Genomic DNA, 19,057 nt, shown 5'->3' with positions numbered 1-19,057 from the left:
TTGTCAATAGCCTTCTTAAATTATGGTGCCCAGAACTGGACACAGGACTCCAGGTGGCATCTGACCAAGGCAGAATAGAGTGGAACTATGACTTCCCTCTATGTGGACACTAGACTTCCGTTGATGCAGCCTAGAATAGCATTAGCCTTTTTTTGCTGCTTCATCACACTTGATGACAGCTCCCGGTGGCTTCAGAGAGATGGTAAATGGCACCTAAAGATATTTCTGTCAGCTGTGCAGCCGAGTGACTCTGCCTGTCATTGGTTCTGACTCCACCTGCTGGTGGTCGCAGCCACCACTTGCCCACAGGCAATGCAGCCATTGAACTCTGTAGTTCTCCAGCCAGTTGAAAGCTGAGAAACTTTCACAGCCTGCTCTTTGTTCTGGATTAAATTGCAAAACAGGAGCATATTTTATGAGCATTTATTAGGGTTATTTTGTTTTGCTCTAATAATTCTGAAGCAATATTATCAAGATAGGCTAAACATTTGCCTCTTTGAATAAAGGGATTTGCGCCTTTGGCATGCATACCTGGTACAGAGGAGCATAGAACCAGTGAGTTGGCCACACATCAAAGCATTCCTGAAGTACATGTGCTTTGAAATGTGCGTGCTGGATGGGGGGGAGAGGGAATGACTTCTCTACCCTCCTTTGCCTAAAAATGGCACATCAACAAGCAAGAAACATTACAGCTCACTGTAATGGTCCTACTTTCCTGGTTATATACAGTACTGCAATGCTAGGGGGGGGGGAATAAAAAGAGAATATTCATGTCTACACACTCCACTTTTAATTGTTATACTTGTATTGCACACAGAAAGATAATAACAGCCATGTTTAAAATGCGTTGCCTTTGACTTGTGGTGCTTTCTTCCACAGATGCTTTGGCTCACAACTCATTATGTACTTCTGTGACACTGGTCGCTTCCAGACAAACTGTTTTTTGGGCATTCATCCTGCACTGTTTGTACAAAGTTTGCAGGGAAGTTATTCAGCCTTTGTTGTGCAGTCATTCTGATTTCCCCATTTCTGTGCACACGCCTGGCTCGTGTGTTCTGAGGAGAATTTGCAAAGGAAGATTTGATGTTAATTGGTTGTATAGCACAATCCGTGTTCATGATCCTTTACAAATTATGAAAAGGAAGGCCCCTGCTACAAGGTGGTTACAGCCTATGGCCCCCTCTGCAGTATACATTTAAAGCAGGGTCATATGTACCACTTTGAACTGTCATGGCTTCCCCCAAAGAATCATGGGAACTGTGATCTGTCCAGGGTGGTGAGGGCTTTTAGGAGACCCATATCCCACCCCCCAATGTCCAGAAGGTTTAACAATCAACCCCTCTTCCCAGAGAACTCAGGGAAGTGCATCTCTTGAGGTGAATAGGGGTCTCCTATCAACTCTCAGCACCCTTAACAAATGACAGTTCCCTTGATTCTTTGAGGAAAGCCATGGCTGTGGCCAAGTGGCATGAGGTTCAGGATCAAATCATACCATATCACTTCCCTACAAAGAAATCAGAATGAATGCTCACTAAAGATGGAAAGATGTCAGATTCCCAATTTACAGAGGGAGCTAAGTGACTAAATGCACATGCCCTTAAGCAAGAAGGAGATTGAAAGTAAAATTTTGGGCCTGCCAAAATGGAGCTCTTCTGCTGTTTTATTGATTCTTGTACACCACCCAGAAGATTTTGGACAATAGACAATATAGAAAGAAATAAAACTTTCGTCCAGACTTTTGAACATACTGTTTTTAAAAGTACCCCCTCCCTTATGTAGGATCACTTGTAATGACTTCTTTAAAGCAGTAGTTTATAACTGAATGACAGTTGTATGGGGCTCTTCCACACGACCTGTTTATTAAGTGTTCATCCTTATATATAGCCCAACGTAGTTATGTATAGTTATATGACGTTGCTGTTTATTGAGCAGCACTCATTTGGATTTGTTTGCATGGAGGTTATATTCATCGCCCAGTATCACCATCACCCCAGACGTTGTAGTGCATTTTCCTGTTACTTTTCATAACATAAAAGCATTGGGGAGTTGTTTCATTTTTGAGAGTGGACTTGTTGCACAGGGGCTCCAAATCTACTTTAATTGCACAGCCTAAATTGGCTGGTGTACAATTTAATTATACGTATCTGCAAATTAGTGACACTCTGGAAGTGGCCATAAATCGTTAAATGACCCTAGTACCAGCAATGCAACAGACATATCATTTTGCTTAACAAAAAGATGACTGCCTTGCATTGATTATTTGGTTATTACTATTGGGAACAACAACAACTATAGCAAATACACTTAAAATACACTGTATGTTTTTGTAGTTTTATCCTGAATGCTGCCAAAAGTGAAAATCTCCCCAACAGCTGCCTTGCCTCTTAACAGAACTTAAGCATGCTGTTCCAAGAGACACTTACTGTGTGATTGCACCAACGATATTGTTGGTGGCAACCAGCTCAGACCTCACACACTGAGCTTATCGGGTAGACTGAAATACAACAATAGGCTTGATTACCTTACTCCCAAGGGGAGAGGGATTGCCCTAGCTATGCCTGGCAGGGCAGCTTACTCTATGGCATTAACCCCTTCATGCATTAATAAGACATCCCACGTGTGTGTCATTTATGCTGAGCACAAGTCATGTCTCATCTCCGTCATCTTTGTTTCAGGTGGATCAAGTTTGAAGAGAAGGTAGAAGAAGGAGGGGAGAGATGGAGCAAACCACACGTGTCAACCTTATCTTTGCATAGCCTCTTTGAGCTACGGACTTGCCTGCAGACGGGTACCGTGATGCTCGATCTAGATGGCTACTCCTTGCCGCAAATAATAGGTATGATCCTCAAACATGCAACTATAAGCACAATCCACTCAGAAGCTGCTGAGCAAATCAATGAGGCATTCGGAAATTACTGCTGAGATTCCTGCATTTGACTAGATGACCCTGGGGTGCCTTCCAACTCTATGATTCTGTGATGCAACCAGTAATGAGGGGTGGTGTCAGGACCATGAATTGTAATGTATTTCAGTCAATAGGAAGACTCCTGCTAGATCAGGCCAAAGGGGACCCATCTAGTCCTTCATCCTATTCTCACCGTGGCCAACCAGGTGCCCCAGTGGGAATCCTGCAGGTGGGGCCTGAGAACAGTGGTCCTCTCCCCACTTGTCATTCCCAGCAACTGATTTTTTCAGAGACATTCTGACTCAGACAGTGGAGACAGAACATAATTGTGGCTATTATTATTTATTAAACTTAAAAAAGGTAAAGGTACCCCTGCCCGTATGGGCCAGTCTTGCCAGACTCTAGGGTTGTGCACTCATCTCACTCTATAGGCCGGGAGCCAGCGCTGTCCGCAGACACTTCCGGGTCACGTGGCCAGCGTGACAAGCTGCATCTGGCGAGCCAGAGCCGCACACGGAAACGCCGTTTACCTTCCCGCTAGAAAGCGGTCCCTATTTATCTACTTGCACCCGGAGGTGCTTTCGAACTGCTAGGTTGGCAGGCGCTGGGACCGAACGATGGGAGCGCACCCCGCCGTGGGATTCGAACCGCCGACCATGCGATCGGCAAGTCCTAGGCGCTGAGGTTTTACCCACTTACTTATTAAACTTACTCGTCTCTATTTTTACAAAAGCAACTCAAAGTGACTCACAACAAGCAGTAGCTATTGATAGCTTTATCACCCATGAATCTGCCTAATCCTCTCTCAAAGCTATCCAGGTTGGTGACCAACACCATGACTAGTCCAGTGTTTCCCGAAGTGGGCAATGCTTTCCCCTGGGGGTGCTGGGACAATCCAGGGGGCTGTAGTAGCCTGGGTGCAACTGGGGGGCATTGAATAAAAATACGGGGGCGGAGGAAGCATAAAGAAACAAGAGAATAGAATTTTGAAAAACCGTTCATACATGTTTCATCTATTGTGTAATGACACTTACCACCAGATCAGGCGCTGTTGCAGGATGGCAAAAAACGTCTCTCCTGGATCCATCGGTCCTGTTGGAGGCGTGGGGTTTGGCCAGGCATGGGGGAACCCTTTTTGGCTTCCCTCAGGTCCGGGAAGTGGATTGCAGCTTGCCTGCCCATTTGGCCAATGTCAGGCGGATTGGACTGAGCCGGCAGTCTTCTCTCCAGTCTGCCCCATGGGTTTTAATAAATAATTTTATAATTTCAAGCTTCAAGGTGCCTTATTTACAACAACATCTTTTTTTACTATGTTGTAGGACATAGGTAGAAACTAGAGATACATAAAAGAACACAAATTTATCACTTCTTGTTTTGTTTGCTTAAAGGAGATTTCCAGGGGGCGCTGAGTATTTTATTTTTTCTGAAAAGAGGATTTTATTGTTTGCATGGCTGCAAGCCTTTGTCCTCCGGAAGCAGCCATGGGCAGCAAACAACAAACTGCAATTAAAAATAAAACAAAAACTTCTTTAGAAAATTTAAAATACTAAGAATATACTTTTAAAAGTTAAAACGTTAGGAACATCTAATTAAAAAAACAAAGCAAAAACCAGTCACATACTGTCGCAGCTAAAACTTTCTAGGTTGCTAGGCGTTTTTCAGTCATCAAATATCTGGGTGAATGGGGGACAAGCACACCTCAACCAGGACATTCCACAGATGGGGAACCACCACTGCCGCGAATAAGTCCCTGTCACGGGTCAGTGGGTTAGTGAAATCACTATCAAAGTAGCAAAATCCTGAGTTATCAGCATGTATTTCTAGGAACTGGGTGGTCAAATATCTATATCTTTACCAACCATACTAGCACTCAGTAATCCATTCTAAGTGTGACTGTGAATGTAATAATAATAATAATGATAATAATAATAATGATAATAATAATGATTATTATTTTCTTATTTTATTTTTTTACCCTACCCTCCCCAGCCAAGACTGGGCTCAGGGCGGCTAACAACCAATAATAAAACAAGTTAATTGAAATACAACTTAAAAAGCAAGATTAAAATACAACATTAAAAAACACACACACATTTCTTAGTCTCTTGACATGCTGTTCATCCCAAATAGCCGATAGATAGCTAGATGATGGAGATATAGATAGAGATTAGATAGATAGATGATAGATAGATATAGATAGATAGATGATAGATAGATAGATATAGATAATGAAAGAAAGAAAGAAAGAAAGAAAGAAAGAAAGAAAGAAAGAAAGAAAGAAAGAAAGAAAGAAAGATGATAGATAGATGATAGATAGATGATAGATAGATAGATAGATGATAGATAGATAGATGATAGATAGATAGATGATAGAGATGATAGATAGATAGATAGATAGATAGATAGATAGATGATAGATGATAGATAGATAGATAGATAGATAGATAGATAGATAGATAGATAGATATAGATAGATAGATGATAGATAGATGATAGATAGATGATAGATAGATAGATAGATAGATGATAGATAGATGATAGATGATGATGATAGATAGATGATAGATTAGATAGATAGATAGATAGATAATGATAGATATAGATAGATAGATAGATAGATAGATAGATGATAGATAGATGATAGATGATAGATATAGATAGATAGATGATAGATAGATATAGATGATGATGATAGATAGATAGATGATAGATGATAGATAGATAGATAGATAGATAGATAGATAGATGATAGATGATAGATATAGATGATAGATAGATGGCTAGATGGATGGATAGAGCCTTATTTGGCATTATGAGTGACTTTCCCCCTCCTCCTGCGGCATCAAGGATTGTCACAGTTAAGCGCCTGACCTGGGATGTGGTGGCCCTGCAGACCAGTAACATGTATGATATCTCCCTCCCAGATGATGTCATTGAGAAGCAGATAGAAGACGGCCTGCTGAAACCAGAACTGCGCGAGAAAATAAGCTACGTGCTCCTGAGAAAACACCGTCATCAGACCAAGAAACCCATCCACCGATCCCTGGCAGATATTGGCAAATCCGTCTCAAACACAAGTGAGTGCAGGTTGCCCAGCTTGCCATTCAGCACAGGCAAGGTGGAAGAGACACATTTGCAGTGGTAGTATAGACAGAGGTTCACCCTGGGTGCATTCACACCCATAGTTGTATTGTTCTTGTTGTTTTGGCATTTGTGTCCCACCTTTTCCCCCAAGGTGGCATACATGGTTCTCCTTTCTCCTCATTTAATCTCCACAGGTAAAGGTAAAGGACCCCTGGATGGTTATGTCCAATCCTATGAGGGAGGTTGGGCTGAGAGGGAGTGACGGCCCAAGGTCACCCAGTGAGCCCTGTGGCTGAGTGGGGATTTGAACCCTAATCTCCCAGGTTTGATTCTGACACTCTAACCACTGCTCCACACTGGCTGCTTCTGTAGGATCATATCCAGAATCATAATGTAGGCAATGTATAGAAACATGCCACAAATTAGGTAGAGTGAGGCAGCTGCCTCAGGTGGCAGTGAGGTGTTAGAAGAGAGAGATGTCCATGCCAAATGCCCTACCACCCTACGCTCTCTTAAGCCAGCCTGCTGCACTCAGGGGAGGACACTGCCCTGTCAATGGCGCCCATCCAATCAGCTTTGTTCTATGGAATGGGAGAGGTGCCATCTTGTCCTTCACTTCAGCTAGGAAAATGGTTTTCATGGAGTTGCATGCCCATCCAAAAACAGAGGCATTGAGGCAGTGATGAACAATTTGTTTTGTTCATTATCTCAAAAAGAAAAATGCAAAGTGTAACCTTTCCAAGGTGTCAAGCTGATCCTCTCATTTCCAGTCTTCTTTCTTCGTGTTTGCAGATCGTAGCCCTGTCCGGAGTCCAGCTGCAGGGGCCAGCTTTCATCGTTCGTCAGAAGATCTCAGAATGAGGCAGAGCGCAAGTTATGGGCGATTACGTGAGTTTCTTTCCAGTTCTTCCTGTCACAGAATGGCAGGAGAGAACTCAGCAGGCAGGGAACAAGTTACTGTGGCAACCCCATGTCCTGGCACTTGGAGGAAGGCCCTGGCATCCTTGTCCTGATACACTTCTGCACAGGTGCATGTCACTGTGGTACCAGGATAGCAGGATGATGGAGGAAAGCCATGATTTCTGGTCCTGAGCATGAGACCAGGTGCAGTGAATTTCCTTCAATTAACCACACCTGTTGTGATGTTTGAAACACCTTTCACTTGGTCAGAATAACAGCAGCTGCTGGGGAAACACAAAAGAGGAGTCCACAGGCTAGTAAATTGCACAGGCTTATATGGAGGCATTTCCTTGACTGAGCTTTACTAGTACATAGAAATTAAGTCACGTAACTAGCAGAGGTTACAGTTAGATAACTAGGCCTTATCAGGCAGAGCAAAAGTAGTATCTCAGGTGCAGAGAGGAAGAGCAGGGCCATAAAACTCATCAGCAAATTCCTTCACACATCTTCAAAGACCACTTGGCTCCTTTTTCCTTTCTTTCAATATCCCCTCCCCAACATGGTTCTGACACTTTCTTTTTAATGCGTGTATATTGTAAGCTATCTATATATACATTTTCTGCCACATATGCAGATTGGTGGTAACAATGAATGTGTTGCAGAAAATGTGGTTGGAGGTCTTCTTGGGCTATGAAGGGATTGTATGAATATACTCAGCTCCCCAAATCTTCATTTGTAGCCTGCCCTGATTCTATCTAGTTTGAGAAACTTTGTGGTGGTATACTCAGGGTTGGGTTGTAGCGGCTTCTTGGTGAAGAAATCACATCAAGGACAGACAACATAAAATCCTGGATCTCTAGACAGAATTTCCAGAATCTCAGCTCTCAATTTTTTTAAAAATAAATAAATGATATTTCAGGGACGTGGGTGGCGCTGTGGGTAAAAGCCTCAGTGCCTAGGGCTTGCCGATCGAAAGGTCGGTGGTTCGAATCCCCGCAGCGGGGTGCGCTCCCGTTGCTCGGTCCCAGCGCCTGCCAACCTAGCAGTTCGAAAGCACTCCCGGGTGCAAGTAGATAAATAGGGACCGCTTACTGGCGGGAAGGTAAACGGCATTTCCGTGTGCTGCGCTGGCTCGCCAGATGCAGCTTTGTCACGCTGGCCACGTGACCCGGAAGTGTCTCCAGACAGCGCTGGCCCTCGGCCTCTTAAGTGAGATGGGCGCACAACCCCAGAGTCTGTCAAGACTGGCCCGTACGGGCAGGGGTACCTTTACCTTTAAATGATATTTCATCATATATGGGTGCATAATGTGTTTACTCCTTTAGGCCATGCACAAAGCAGAAGCATGAACGACATCACAGATACACCAAGCACAGATCAGGTAAGAAATCCCAAACACTAAAATCTTTTCTTTTAGGTTTCCAACCCCCAGGACCAAATGTCAGCCACAAAGGTAGTCATTGGCTTCCCAAAACGAGAACCAGTTGCAGTTTTCCTGCATGTGTGTTCTTTGTCACAATAAAACAAACTTGGAATTGTTTTCAGAACTTCTCATTGCTGTGCAGGATGTACCTCTTGTGAAGGAGTCATTACAGTGGTCTTCACATGTCTTAAAATATGTGAATCCATTTGTTTCCAAAGTAGAGGTGTCTTGTTGTCCATGGTAAGGACCGGCTCCACCGTGCAGCAGCAGCAGCAGCAGCAGGGTCAAGTGGCCTGCTTTCAGCAGCATCAGAAGGATGGCAAGAGGAGGGAACAGATTAAAGCAGGAACTGCTTTCTGAAAGGTGCAACAAAACAGGTTCGAATTTAAAGATGAATCTGTGAAATTTGCACTTTCTGAAATGCTGTGAAAACCAAAACGCAGTCATCCTTCAAAATTTGCAGTACGATTCTCCAATCAATCGGTCTGTTCATAAATGAATATATTAGGGGAATGTGTGCATGAAAGTTAAAATATTAGCAAAAATAATTTACAAAAATGCATCATATTAAGAAAATTGCTTGCAAAAATGCATAGTAGTCAAAACTGCCCAAAAAATTTTTGGGGGGGATAAATGTGCACCAAAATGCTAGTGAATTTTCATGAAAATTAAATAATAATAATAATAATAATAATAATAATAATAATAATAATAATAATCACAAGTTGCTGCAGAAATCTGGAGAACTTAATTTATGATTTGGAAAAATAGGAACTGAGAGACCCAGAATTGACCAATCCCCCCCCCCATCCCTTTCCATCCTAATGGGGAGGGGGGATTTGGAGTCCCCTTTTGAGCAGCCATGTCTATTGCATTGGGAGTGGTGGTGGTGGCAGCTTGAGCATTCAGTAGGAAGGGCTAGTGACAGGAGTTCGTGAAAGGAATGGATGTTCTGAGGAATGTAAATTCAAATGACATTTCTTTCAAAAGCTACCTTCAACATTTCTCCAATGAAAATAGGGACGTCCTGTTCTATTATTGTTGTGGTGGTTGTTGTTGTTATCATACCGCACCCTTCTGATTGGGTTCCTCCAGCCACTCTGGGCAGCATCCAACATATATAAAAACATTTTTAAAAACTAAGCATTAAAAATCTCCCTACACAGGACTGCCTTCACAAGTCTCGGAGGTTGGATGACTCCATACCCTCCAGCATTTCTCCAATGAAAATAGGGATGTCCTAAGGAAAAGTGGAGAGCCAGTGTGGTGTAGTGGTTAAGAGCGGTAGTCTCATAATCTGGGGAACCGGGTTCGCGTCTCCGCTCCTCCACATGCAGCTGCTGGGTGACCTTGGGCTAGTCACACTTCTCTGAAGTCTCTCAGCCCCACTCACCTCACAGAGTGTTTAGGGACGCGGGTGGCGCTGTGGATTAAAGCCTCAGCGACTAGGACTTGCCGATCGAAAGGTCAGCGGTTCAAATCCCCGCGGCAGGGTGCGCTCCCGTCGCTCGGTCCCAGCGCCTGCCAACCTAGCAGTTCGAAAGCACGTCAAAGTGCAAGTAGATAAATAGGGACCGCTTACCAGCCGGAAGGTAAACGGCGTTCCGTGTGCTGCGCTGGCTCGCCAGATGCAGCTTTGTCACGCTGGCCACGTGACCCGGAAGTGTCTCCGGACAGCGCTGGCCCCCGGCCTCTTGAGTGAGATGGGCGCACAACCCCAGAGTCTATCAAAACTGGCCCGTACGGGCAGGGGTACCTTTACCTTTACCTAAGGAAAAGTGGGACATTCCAGGATCAAATCAGAAACCGGGATGGCTTCTGTAAATCATGGACATCCCTGGAAAATAGGGACACTTGGCCAGTTTATGATTCTGGCCTACACATATAGGTGATGCTCTGAGGGCTTTTCAATCAGTTAGGTCCCATCTGCAGCACATATTTAAAGCAGTATCACAACGTTTTAAACAGTCAAGGCTTCCCCCCAAAGAGTTCTGGGAAGTGTTGACATAAACAACAATAGGGGCAGCATGAAAAAGCTTTGCCTGAGAATCATAGAATTTTAGAGTTGGAAGGGACCACGAGGGTCATCTCCTCCAACCCCCTGCAATGCCGGATTATGTTTGCCCAACATGGGGCTTGAACCCACAACCATGAATTAAGAGCCTCATGTTCTACCAACTGAGCTATCCCACACAACTAATGCCAAATTCTGTCAAAGGCACTGGCACTGGCGGCAGGGGGCAGAATTGTGGCAGCCCTAGAAGTACTGCTTTGGGGTCACCTCCATAGTTCTCCATAGCAAGGAGTTGTTTTGATACAAAGGGAAGGGCTGTAGCAGAGCACCTGTTTTGCATGATGCAGAAAGTCCGTGGCATCTCTAGGTATGGCTGAGAGAGATCCATCAGAAATCCTGGAGAGCCTCTTCCAGTGAACTCCAGACGATTGCTCTGACTTGGTATCTGGCAGCTTCTGAATGCAAGTTCAGGTCTCCTGCTTGAAAAGTGGGTGTGGGGAGGGTTAACCTGAAGGCATGCAAAGTATTTTGCTCCCAAAAGAACACTGGTCTTAATCAGCCTAGTAGGGCCACTACAAAGGGACTTTTACATGAAGTTTTACATGAAGCTTAGAGGTTGCTCCTAACTCCTGCTCTCTGCTTATTCCAAAAGCTTTGTTGGCTTTTTTTTCCATTATGGATTTAAAAGATTAGTAAAAAGGGGGGTGGCAGCAGTGGGTAGGAGGGAGAGCTTTCTGCCTTACTCACATGCCTCTCCTCATGCCAGCATATAGATTATAATAAACCTCAGCCTGAAGTTTATTGAGCCTTTCTCGGTTAATAATAATGAAACAGCCAGAAAAGGACAAGAAGAATCTTGGGCATGGATCTGTTAAATGAGGTTTCTATCCTCCACTACATCCATATCTCGCTCTTCTGCTGCAATGGCTTCAATGTTTGCAAAGAAGAAAGAATTCGACAAAGGTGTTTTATCAAAAGCTGAATTCTCCTTCCTACAGAAGTAATAAGATCAAAGAAGTGCTCTCCTTCTTTGTATCTCAGCACCCTTCATGGGGGGGGGGGGATTTCTGGATCCCAAGATCCAAGTTGGGAGCAAGATCCAAGCTGGGAGAGAACCCCAGTGGAGCTTTAAAATCACAAAATATGCATCCAAGTGTGGACATCTAGGCTGTTAGACCTTTAAAATATGCTCCTTCAAGTTCCTACCAAAGTTTCCCTGTTTCCCCGGCATAGGAAAAAGATCACATGTATGGTAAATTTAAAATGGTTTACTTACTAACTCTCCAAAGGTCAGGTTTATGTGCTTTTCCATACAGCATTCAGAAAAAGTTGCACAGGCAGTAAAACTTAGCTTGCTTAGAAAGTGGTAAAAGTTCTTAAACAATTGGTATAGGAACTCAAGAGAGGCTTATTAAAGCTGTGTGGCTGGCAGGAGCAGCTCAGAACTCCTCACACACCAAAGTTCACATGTATACTGTGAGAACAAAGGCTTGATTACCTAGTTCCTCCCAAGATAAGGGGAAGTGGTCATAGCTAAGCCTGGCAGGACAGCTTACTCTTATGGTATTAATGCCTCCATACATTAATTAGACTTAAGCATGTTGGTTATATGAGGCTGGTTATCCCACACATTTTATGTTTACTTATGGGATATGTGATCAAGATGATGAACTTAGCATAGCATTGCGGTTTAGAGTACGAGCTATGAGAACTTGTAAGACACTGAATCATGTTACTCAGCTATGAGCTCACTTAGTAGCCCTACTTAAGATGCTCACTTATCACATCTGACCTCCTGACTGCTGAGTTGCTGCTGCTTTCTGGGAAGGAGAAGAGGAAGTGGGAGATGGCCGGGAGGCTGGCACCATCAGAGTCAATCCAGCACTCCTGCCAATGCCTTTGCACTTCCTCCTCTTGTTCTTAGTAAGCAGCAATGACTCACCTGCTTGGATGGATCTCCCCAACACACCACCCGCTGCTGGCTGGAAGAGACCCTTGTCTGGAATCCTGGTGAGCGGCTGTCAGTCAGTGTTGGCAGTCTTGAGTTAGATGGATCAATATAAGGCAGTTTCCTTGTTCCTAAAATATAAATACACTGTGATGTTCTGTGGTGGGCATCTGGGGAGGACTTAGCAAGGGAAGTGGTGGGTGCTTATACAGTCAAGTTCTGGCACTCTGGATTAATTTCATACTCTTCAGGCACAGTCCACAGAGATGTTCTACCACTGAAACCCCACTGGATTTAATGAGAGCACAGTAGAACTTCCCAGTGAACCACTAAAATTGATTTAAGTCTGCCTATACCAATATGGCAGGGACGCGGGTGGCGCTGTGGGTAAAAGCCTCAGCGCCTAGGGCTTGTCGATCGAAAGGTCGGCGGTTCGAATCCCCGCGGCGGGGTGCGCTCCCGTTCTTCGGTCCCAGCGCCTGCCAACCTAGCAGTTCGAAAGCACCCCCGGGTGCAAGTAGATAAATAGGGACCGCTTACTGGCAGGAAGGTAAACGGTGTTCCGTGTGTGGCTCTGGCTCGCCAGAGCAGCGATGTCACGCTGGCCACGTGACCCGGAAGTGTCTCCGGACAGCACTGGCCCCTGGCCTCTTGAGTGAGATGGGCGCACAACCCTAGAGTCTGTCAAGACTGGCCCGTATGGGCAGGGGTACCTTTACCTTTACCTTATACCAATATGGCAGCCTCCAGAATTTTGGACTACAATTCCCATCAGCCCTAGCCAGTACAGCTGTGCTCCCCTAAGCACCCACATCTTATGATTTTGCTGGCTGGGGCTGATGGGAGTTGTAGTCAGGTCAGGCCAATTTAGGATAATTATTGCAATGACACTACAGCCACACGGTCTACCTTCAGTAAGGATGGCTCTGTCAGTGTCACTGTTCTGTTTCCCAGTTTTCCAATCTTAAATTCAGTTCTCCACATTTTGCAGCAATTTGTGAATTTATTTATTTTTAAACCCTCATGACAATTGATCAGCATTTTACTGCAAATGTCTTCTAATAAACAGTTTCATATGTAGTTTTGACTAAAATATGCATTTTTGCAAGCAATTTTCCTAATATAACGCATTTTTGTATGTTACTTCATGTTTGTGCATACTTTCCCATAATATGTGCATTTGTCTCTGTTAAATATGATTTCGTTTGACAATATTTATAGTTTCTTTTTTGTTTTCCTTTTAAAAAATATATTTTTATTAACAATTTTAACAATAAGAACAACAAACAGAAACTATAAACACCAAAACTGGATTTCCCATAGTAGTAACATAGTACATAGTACATATAGTACATACACAGTAACCAATTTGGTGTTAAGCCAATTTAACATGCAAAATCAAAATATGTGCATTTTTGTAAACATTTTTTGGTTGGAGAACTGAATTGCAGTTTTGATAAGTGTGAATTTCAAATGACAGCTGTATTCCAGTTTACACATTGTTTCAGAAGGTGCAGATTTGATAGGTTCAGCTTTAAATTCACGCTGAATCAAATTTCTTCTCCATCCCCAACATTCGGTAAAACTACCGAGAATCAAAACTATGATGGCTGGAACCCAGTCTCCAGCAACATTAAATAAGTACAAAGCTAGGCTTTCAAGAGGTCCAGCTACTAAACAGATTAAAATTAAGTAAATTGGCATAATGGCTAATAGATAAAAATTCTCTCAATAGAGGATGTACTAACCATATCACTGAGCGACTTTAGCATTTGTCGAGGGCAGCATTTACTGCTGTAGAATCTGAGGGGTGAATAATTTGGTACCGGGGAAACAATGAGGGTAATAGCTGAGGTGTAAAACAGGAAATCTTCAGAGGTTGGCACAGAATTGGATTTGGAAGTGACTTTTGCGGTGGGAACTTCTCAAGGCAAATTTCACAATGACCACTCCCCACATCAAACGAGGGGTGCCTTTTGCGCAGTCGTGCACAGCCCCCCCCCCATCCCATGTGGCTCCCGGCAGTACAGCCTAGATACGCCTGCCCCTCCCCCCCCCCCCCGCTGGACACCTGGAGGTAGCCACCTACCTCTGCCAGTTACCCAATCCCAGCTGGGGAGGCGTTGCCAAGAGAGAGTTGGCCAGGTAAGGGGAGAGATCGAGCAGCCCACACAACAGTGGGCAGAACTTACCTGGGAGTTCTCAGACGGCTTCAGAGATTCTCCCACTCTGCCCTCCCTTAGTTAAGCCTTCTTTTGCAGGTTATCCTCTTCTCCACAGGTACGCGGGCGCTGCTATGTTACGGTTGCTGTGGAAGGGCCAGAAATGAATTTTCCTGGTTTTGCCTTCCCCATAGCAAAACGTCACAACTTTGGCGGTTTCAGGCCTTGGGCGGAATCCCTATCTTCCCTAAATTAGGGACAGAGGCGATCTCAGGGTTCCCCGTTAAAGGGGTTGTTTTGAGGGGAGGCATTGGCCATACGCCGTTAGGTTGTCATTGCTCTCCTCCTGTGATGGTGGCGAAATGGGGGGCGGGCTCTCTGCTTGAACAGACGTTCTCCAGAGCTAGCCCAATCCCCACATTTCTGGATAACCCTGATGTTCCCCAGATCCCTGGCCGGAGACTGGAAGGGATAAACTCCCAATGCCTAAGCCAAGGTCTCCCTACAGCTGAAGTTTTAATAAAGTTGTGGCCTAATTTTAATCCCATAACACATTGTCTTGAGTCATTATTCCACGTGTGTGTCGCCCAGGGTCGGGGGGGGGGGGTCTCCGCCTGTCCATGCAAATGGAAATTACCACAGATCCTACTGCAGCCACATTGTGAGTGTTAAGAGTCCCAGGCGAATTCTAAGCGACGTGTTACCCCAGCTGGCAAGGAGTTTGCTCTTGCTTTGACTCAGGCAGAAAGAGACAAATCGAAAGAAGGGGATCGCTGATCTTTAGAGAAATGCTTCTGTTTTCCTCCCAGCTCAAAAACAAATTCATTAAGAAGATCCCCAAAGATGCTGAGGCCTCCAATGTCCTTGTGGGAGAAGTGGACTTCCTGGACAAGCCGTTCGTAGCGTTTGTCCGGCTCATTCAGTCAACCATGCTGGGCGGAGTGACAGAAGTGCCTGTCCCTACGAGGTAGGTAGATGATTAAAAGGAGGGTTGTCACCCCACCCCCGCCCAGCCCTACAAAAAATCAAAGGGGGGAGAGGGTGGCTGAAAGCAAGGCCTTCAGAAGGAACGCCTTCTGGCCCTGGATATGCCTGCCATTTGGACACCATCCCATGAAAGTACACTCTTTTGCTGGGATTCGTTTTGATGAGCATTCTCAACTCTGCTTCCATTTTTCTTAATTTTATTTTGCTACATGTATATTTATCTCCACTTTCTTCCATCACTGCACCCAAAGGAGCAAATACACAGTTTGCAGGCAGCCATCTAACTGTACACTGACCAAGCCCAGACCTGCCAAATATTTGCATTTAGCAGGAAAACGACCCATCAGGAGCTACTGGTTTTTATTTCCCAAAACTATAGGCACAGATAATTTTTTTCTGTGCTATAGAATTAAATCTCAGGTAATTGATGCAGCTACAAGCAATAGTAATTTCTGCATGAAGTGACTGTAACTGGCCCATTGTATGTACAAAACACCAAGGTAATGTTGCTAAGTACATCTAGACAGCAATAGTGAAATTAGCAGGCATTATAGTCCCATTTTGGCAGAGCAAATCTGTCTGAACAATATGACTTTCATGTTAACTATTGAAAGGAAAATAACACCCAAGGAGTTCAATATGTTTTAATTCATTAGGAAAAGTCTAGGATGTTGTTGTTGTTGTTTAGTCGTTTAGTCGTGTCCGACTCTTCGTGACCCCATGGACCAGAGCACGCCAGGCACCTCTGTCCTCCACTACTTCCCGCAGTTTGGTCAGACTCATGCTGGTAACCTCGAAAACACTATCCAACCATCTCGTCCTCTGTCGCCCCCTTCTCCTTGTGCCCTCCATCTTTCCCAGCATCAGGGTCTTCTCCAGGGAGTCTTCTCTTCTCATGAGGTGGCCAAAGTACTGGAGCCTCAGCTTCACGATCTGTCCTTCCAGTGAGCACTCAGGGCTGATTTCCTTAAGAATGGATGCGTTTGATCTTCTTGCAGTCCATGGGACTCTCAAGAGTCTCCTCCAGCACCATAATTCAAAAGCATCAATTCTTCGGCGATCAGCCTTCTTGATGGTCCAGCTCTCACTTCCATACATCACTACTGGGAAAACCATGGCTTTAACTATACGGACCTTTGTTGGCAAGGTGACGTCTCTACTTCTCAAGATGCTGTCTAGGCCTGTCATTGCCCTTCTCCCAAGAAGCAGGCGTCTTTTAATTTCGTGGCTGCTGTCACCATCTGCAGTGATCATGGAGCCCAAGAAAGTAAAATCTCTCACTGCCTCCATTTCTTCCCCTTCTATTTGCCAGGAGGTGATGGGACCAGTGGCCATGATCTTCGTTTTTTTGATGTTGAGCTTCAGACCATATTTTGCGCTCTCCTCTTTCACCCTCATTAAAAGTTTCTTTAATTCCTCCTCACTTTCTGCCATCAAGGTTGTGTCATCTGCAACCTCAGATATGCAGATGACACAAAGTCTAGGATAGAAGCCTCAAAAGGGAGCAATATCTAGAAACTGTTTTGCCTAGTACAGCTTTCCCTAATTTGGTGCCCTCCAATTCTCATCAACTGAAACTGATCAGCCCCAGTCCTAAACAGCTTAAGGGGGCCATGTTGGGAGACACTGAAGTAGCGTAACTGTCATTTAAGCTGGGAGCAGCACAGTGAGATGGCTTGCATATCACCATTCATGCTTCATGAGTTTGCTTCTTTTTCCTGTCTTCCAACCAGATTCCTCTTTATCCTCCTGGGTCCCACTGGAAAGGCAAAATCCTACAATGAAATTGGCAGAGCCATCGCCACCCTCATGGTAGATGATGTAAGTGCATTTTCAATGCCTTCGTAGATGCCTCCTCTCCTCTCCATGGGCAGAGCCAGGGGGGCAGCTGCCCCCCCCCATCCAAGTACATCAATAAAAATACTTAACTAACTGAGGTTCTGCTCCTCCAAAAAAAAAAAACATTAAGCCTGACCCCCTAACAAAATCCTGGCTACACCCATGCTGCTCTGATATTTTATTGAGGATGTCATGCAATAGCCTAACCCAGGGTCAGCATTACAAAAGGCATATTCTGTACCTTGTGCAGAAAGGTGGTAAACACGTAGCCAACTCTGCAATGGAACTGAACCCAAGGGTTCAACTAAGTCAGTGAAGGATTTCTGCTTGCATGGCACCTCCCACCTCCAGTGCCCTTCCCAGATCTGCTCCAGAAGGTTGGGGGGGACCCTAGCCCAGATCTAGAGAGCACACAGGCTGCTGTTGCTCTGCCTATGAGTCTTGGGAGGACCGCTCCCCCTTAAGGCCATTTTCAACCTTGGGCCTGTGGGCGGGCCCCAAACTCACCTCTGCAGCCTATGGGGCTCCAGGGAGGCCTCGGGTGTGTGGGGTGGGGTGGGTGTTTAGTTGGTTGTGGGAATTTGCTTAATTTAATTATGTTGTGTTTGTAACTTTGTTTTTTGTTTTTATAGTTTTATTGTTCTGTTAGTTTGTTTTTTGTATAGGTTTTAATTTGATTTTAAGGGGAAGGGTCAGGGCTGCCTGGGAGTGGGTCCCAGCAAACAAAATGGCTGGGGCAGGTTCCACAGGGGGGGGATGCACTGGGACAACCTATCTCACTGATCATGGGTAGGAGGAGGAGTTACGCTAAGACCAGACCATGTCATTACCAAGGAAGCAGGTTTAGTCGTTGTCTGAGGACTATCCCTGCCTCCAGGTCTGGTCCTGACCGGACGGATACTGGAATCATCTTGACAGATTGAGGTTGACATCTTAAGGCAGCCCTGTTCAGGGAAGTTTTTAATGTGTGATATTTTAGTGTATTTTTGGTTTCTATGGAAGCCGCCCAGAGTGGCTGGGGACACGCAGCCAGATGGGCGGGGTACAAATAATAAATTATTATTATTATTATTATTATTATTATTATTATTATTATGGGGGGGGAGTTCCATTATGCAAGTGGAGACTGGTTTACACATAAGAAACGAGGCTCTCCACTGTATTCCACTGCATTTTCTTGGGTAGTGACTTGTCCAGATAATTCCTGTTTTCACTTTTACTTCCAGCTGTTCAGCGATGTCGCCTACAAAGCTAGAGACAGAGATGACCTGATAGCTGGAATAGATGAGTTTCTGGACGAGGTCATCGTTCTGCCGCCTGGAGAGTGGGACCCAAACATTAGAATAGAGCCACCCAAGAAAGTGCCCTCCGCTGAGAAGAGGTAAAGGGGAGGCTCTTTGATGAAAGCACCTCAGAGGAACAAAGGCTTGCAGGCTGGGCTAAGCGGCGTTGCGCTTCAGGCACCAGGTTTCCTAACACTTTGCTATTTCTCTCTTCCACCAGAAAATCTGTGTTTTCCCTGAGTGAGGCTGGACAAATGAATGGCACGGCCGGAGGAGCCGGAGGCGGAGGGGGCGGAGGGGGCGGTGGTGGGGGAGGCAGCGAAGATGACGAGATGCCAGCTGTGCATGAGATTGGGGAGGAGCTTATCTGGACTGGAAGGTAAGCAAAACATTCTGGACTCCGTGAGCAGAAAGAGAATCTGTTTAGGGACTGAGGGAAAGCGCTAAACACAGTCATAAAGCTGGAGATATTTTCACCCGTGGTACAGAGCTCCTGAGATCATGGACCAAAC

At 45.0% G+C, this 19,057-nt stretch overlaps 1 protein-coding gene across 1 annotated transcript in view; it reads left to right on the top strand.

Annotated features, from left to right (window-relative positions):
• SLC4A5 (solute carrier family 4 member 5) overlaps positions 1-19,057 on the top strand; it is a 75,952-nt gene that overhangs the window by 21,264 nt on the left and 35,631 nt on the right. The window contains exons 3-10 of the mRNA XM_028741115.2: positions 2,676-2,836; positions 5,830-5,982; positions 6,782-6,877; positions 8,215-8,270; positions 15,246-15,403; positions 17,157-17,244; positions 18,489-18,643; positions 18,766-18,924. Coding sequence (XP_028596948.2) covers positions 2,676-2,836; positions 5,830-5,982; positions 6,782-6,877; positions 8,215-8,270; positions 15,246-15,403; positions 17,157-17,244; positions 18,489-18,643; positions 18,766-18,924 — 1,026 coding nt within the window. The remainder of the gene's footprint in view (positions 1-2,675; positions 2,837-5,829; positions 5,983-6,781; positions 6,878-8,214; positions 8,271-15,245; positions 15,404-17,156; positions 17,245-18,488; positions 18,644-18,765; positions 18,925-19,057) is intronic.

This window comes from Podarcis muralis, chromosome 7, assembly GCF_964188315.1.
Source record: "Podarcis muralis chromosome 7, rPodMur119.hap1.1, whole genome shotgun sequence".
Classification (NCBI taxonomy): Eukaryota; Metazoa; Chordata; class Lepidosauria; order Squamata; family Lacertidae; genus Podarcis; species Podarcis muralis.
The sequence above is the reverse complement of the archived record's forward strand: the minus strand, read 5'-3'. Positions and strand labels throughout refer to the sequence as shown.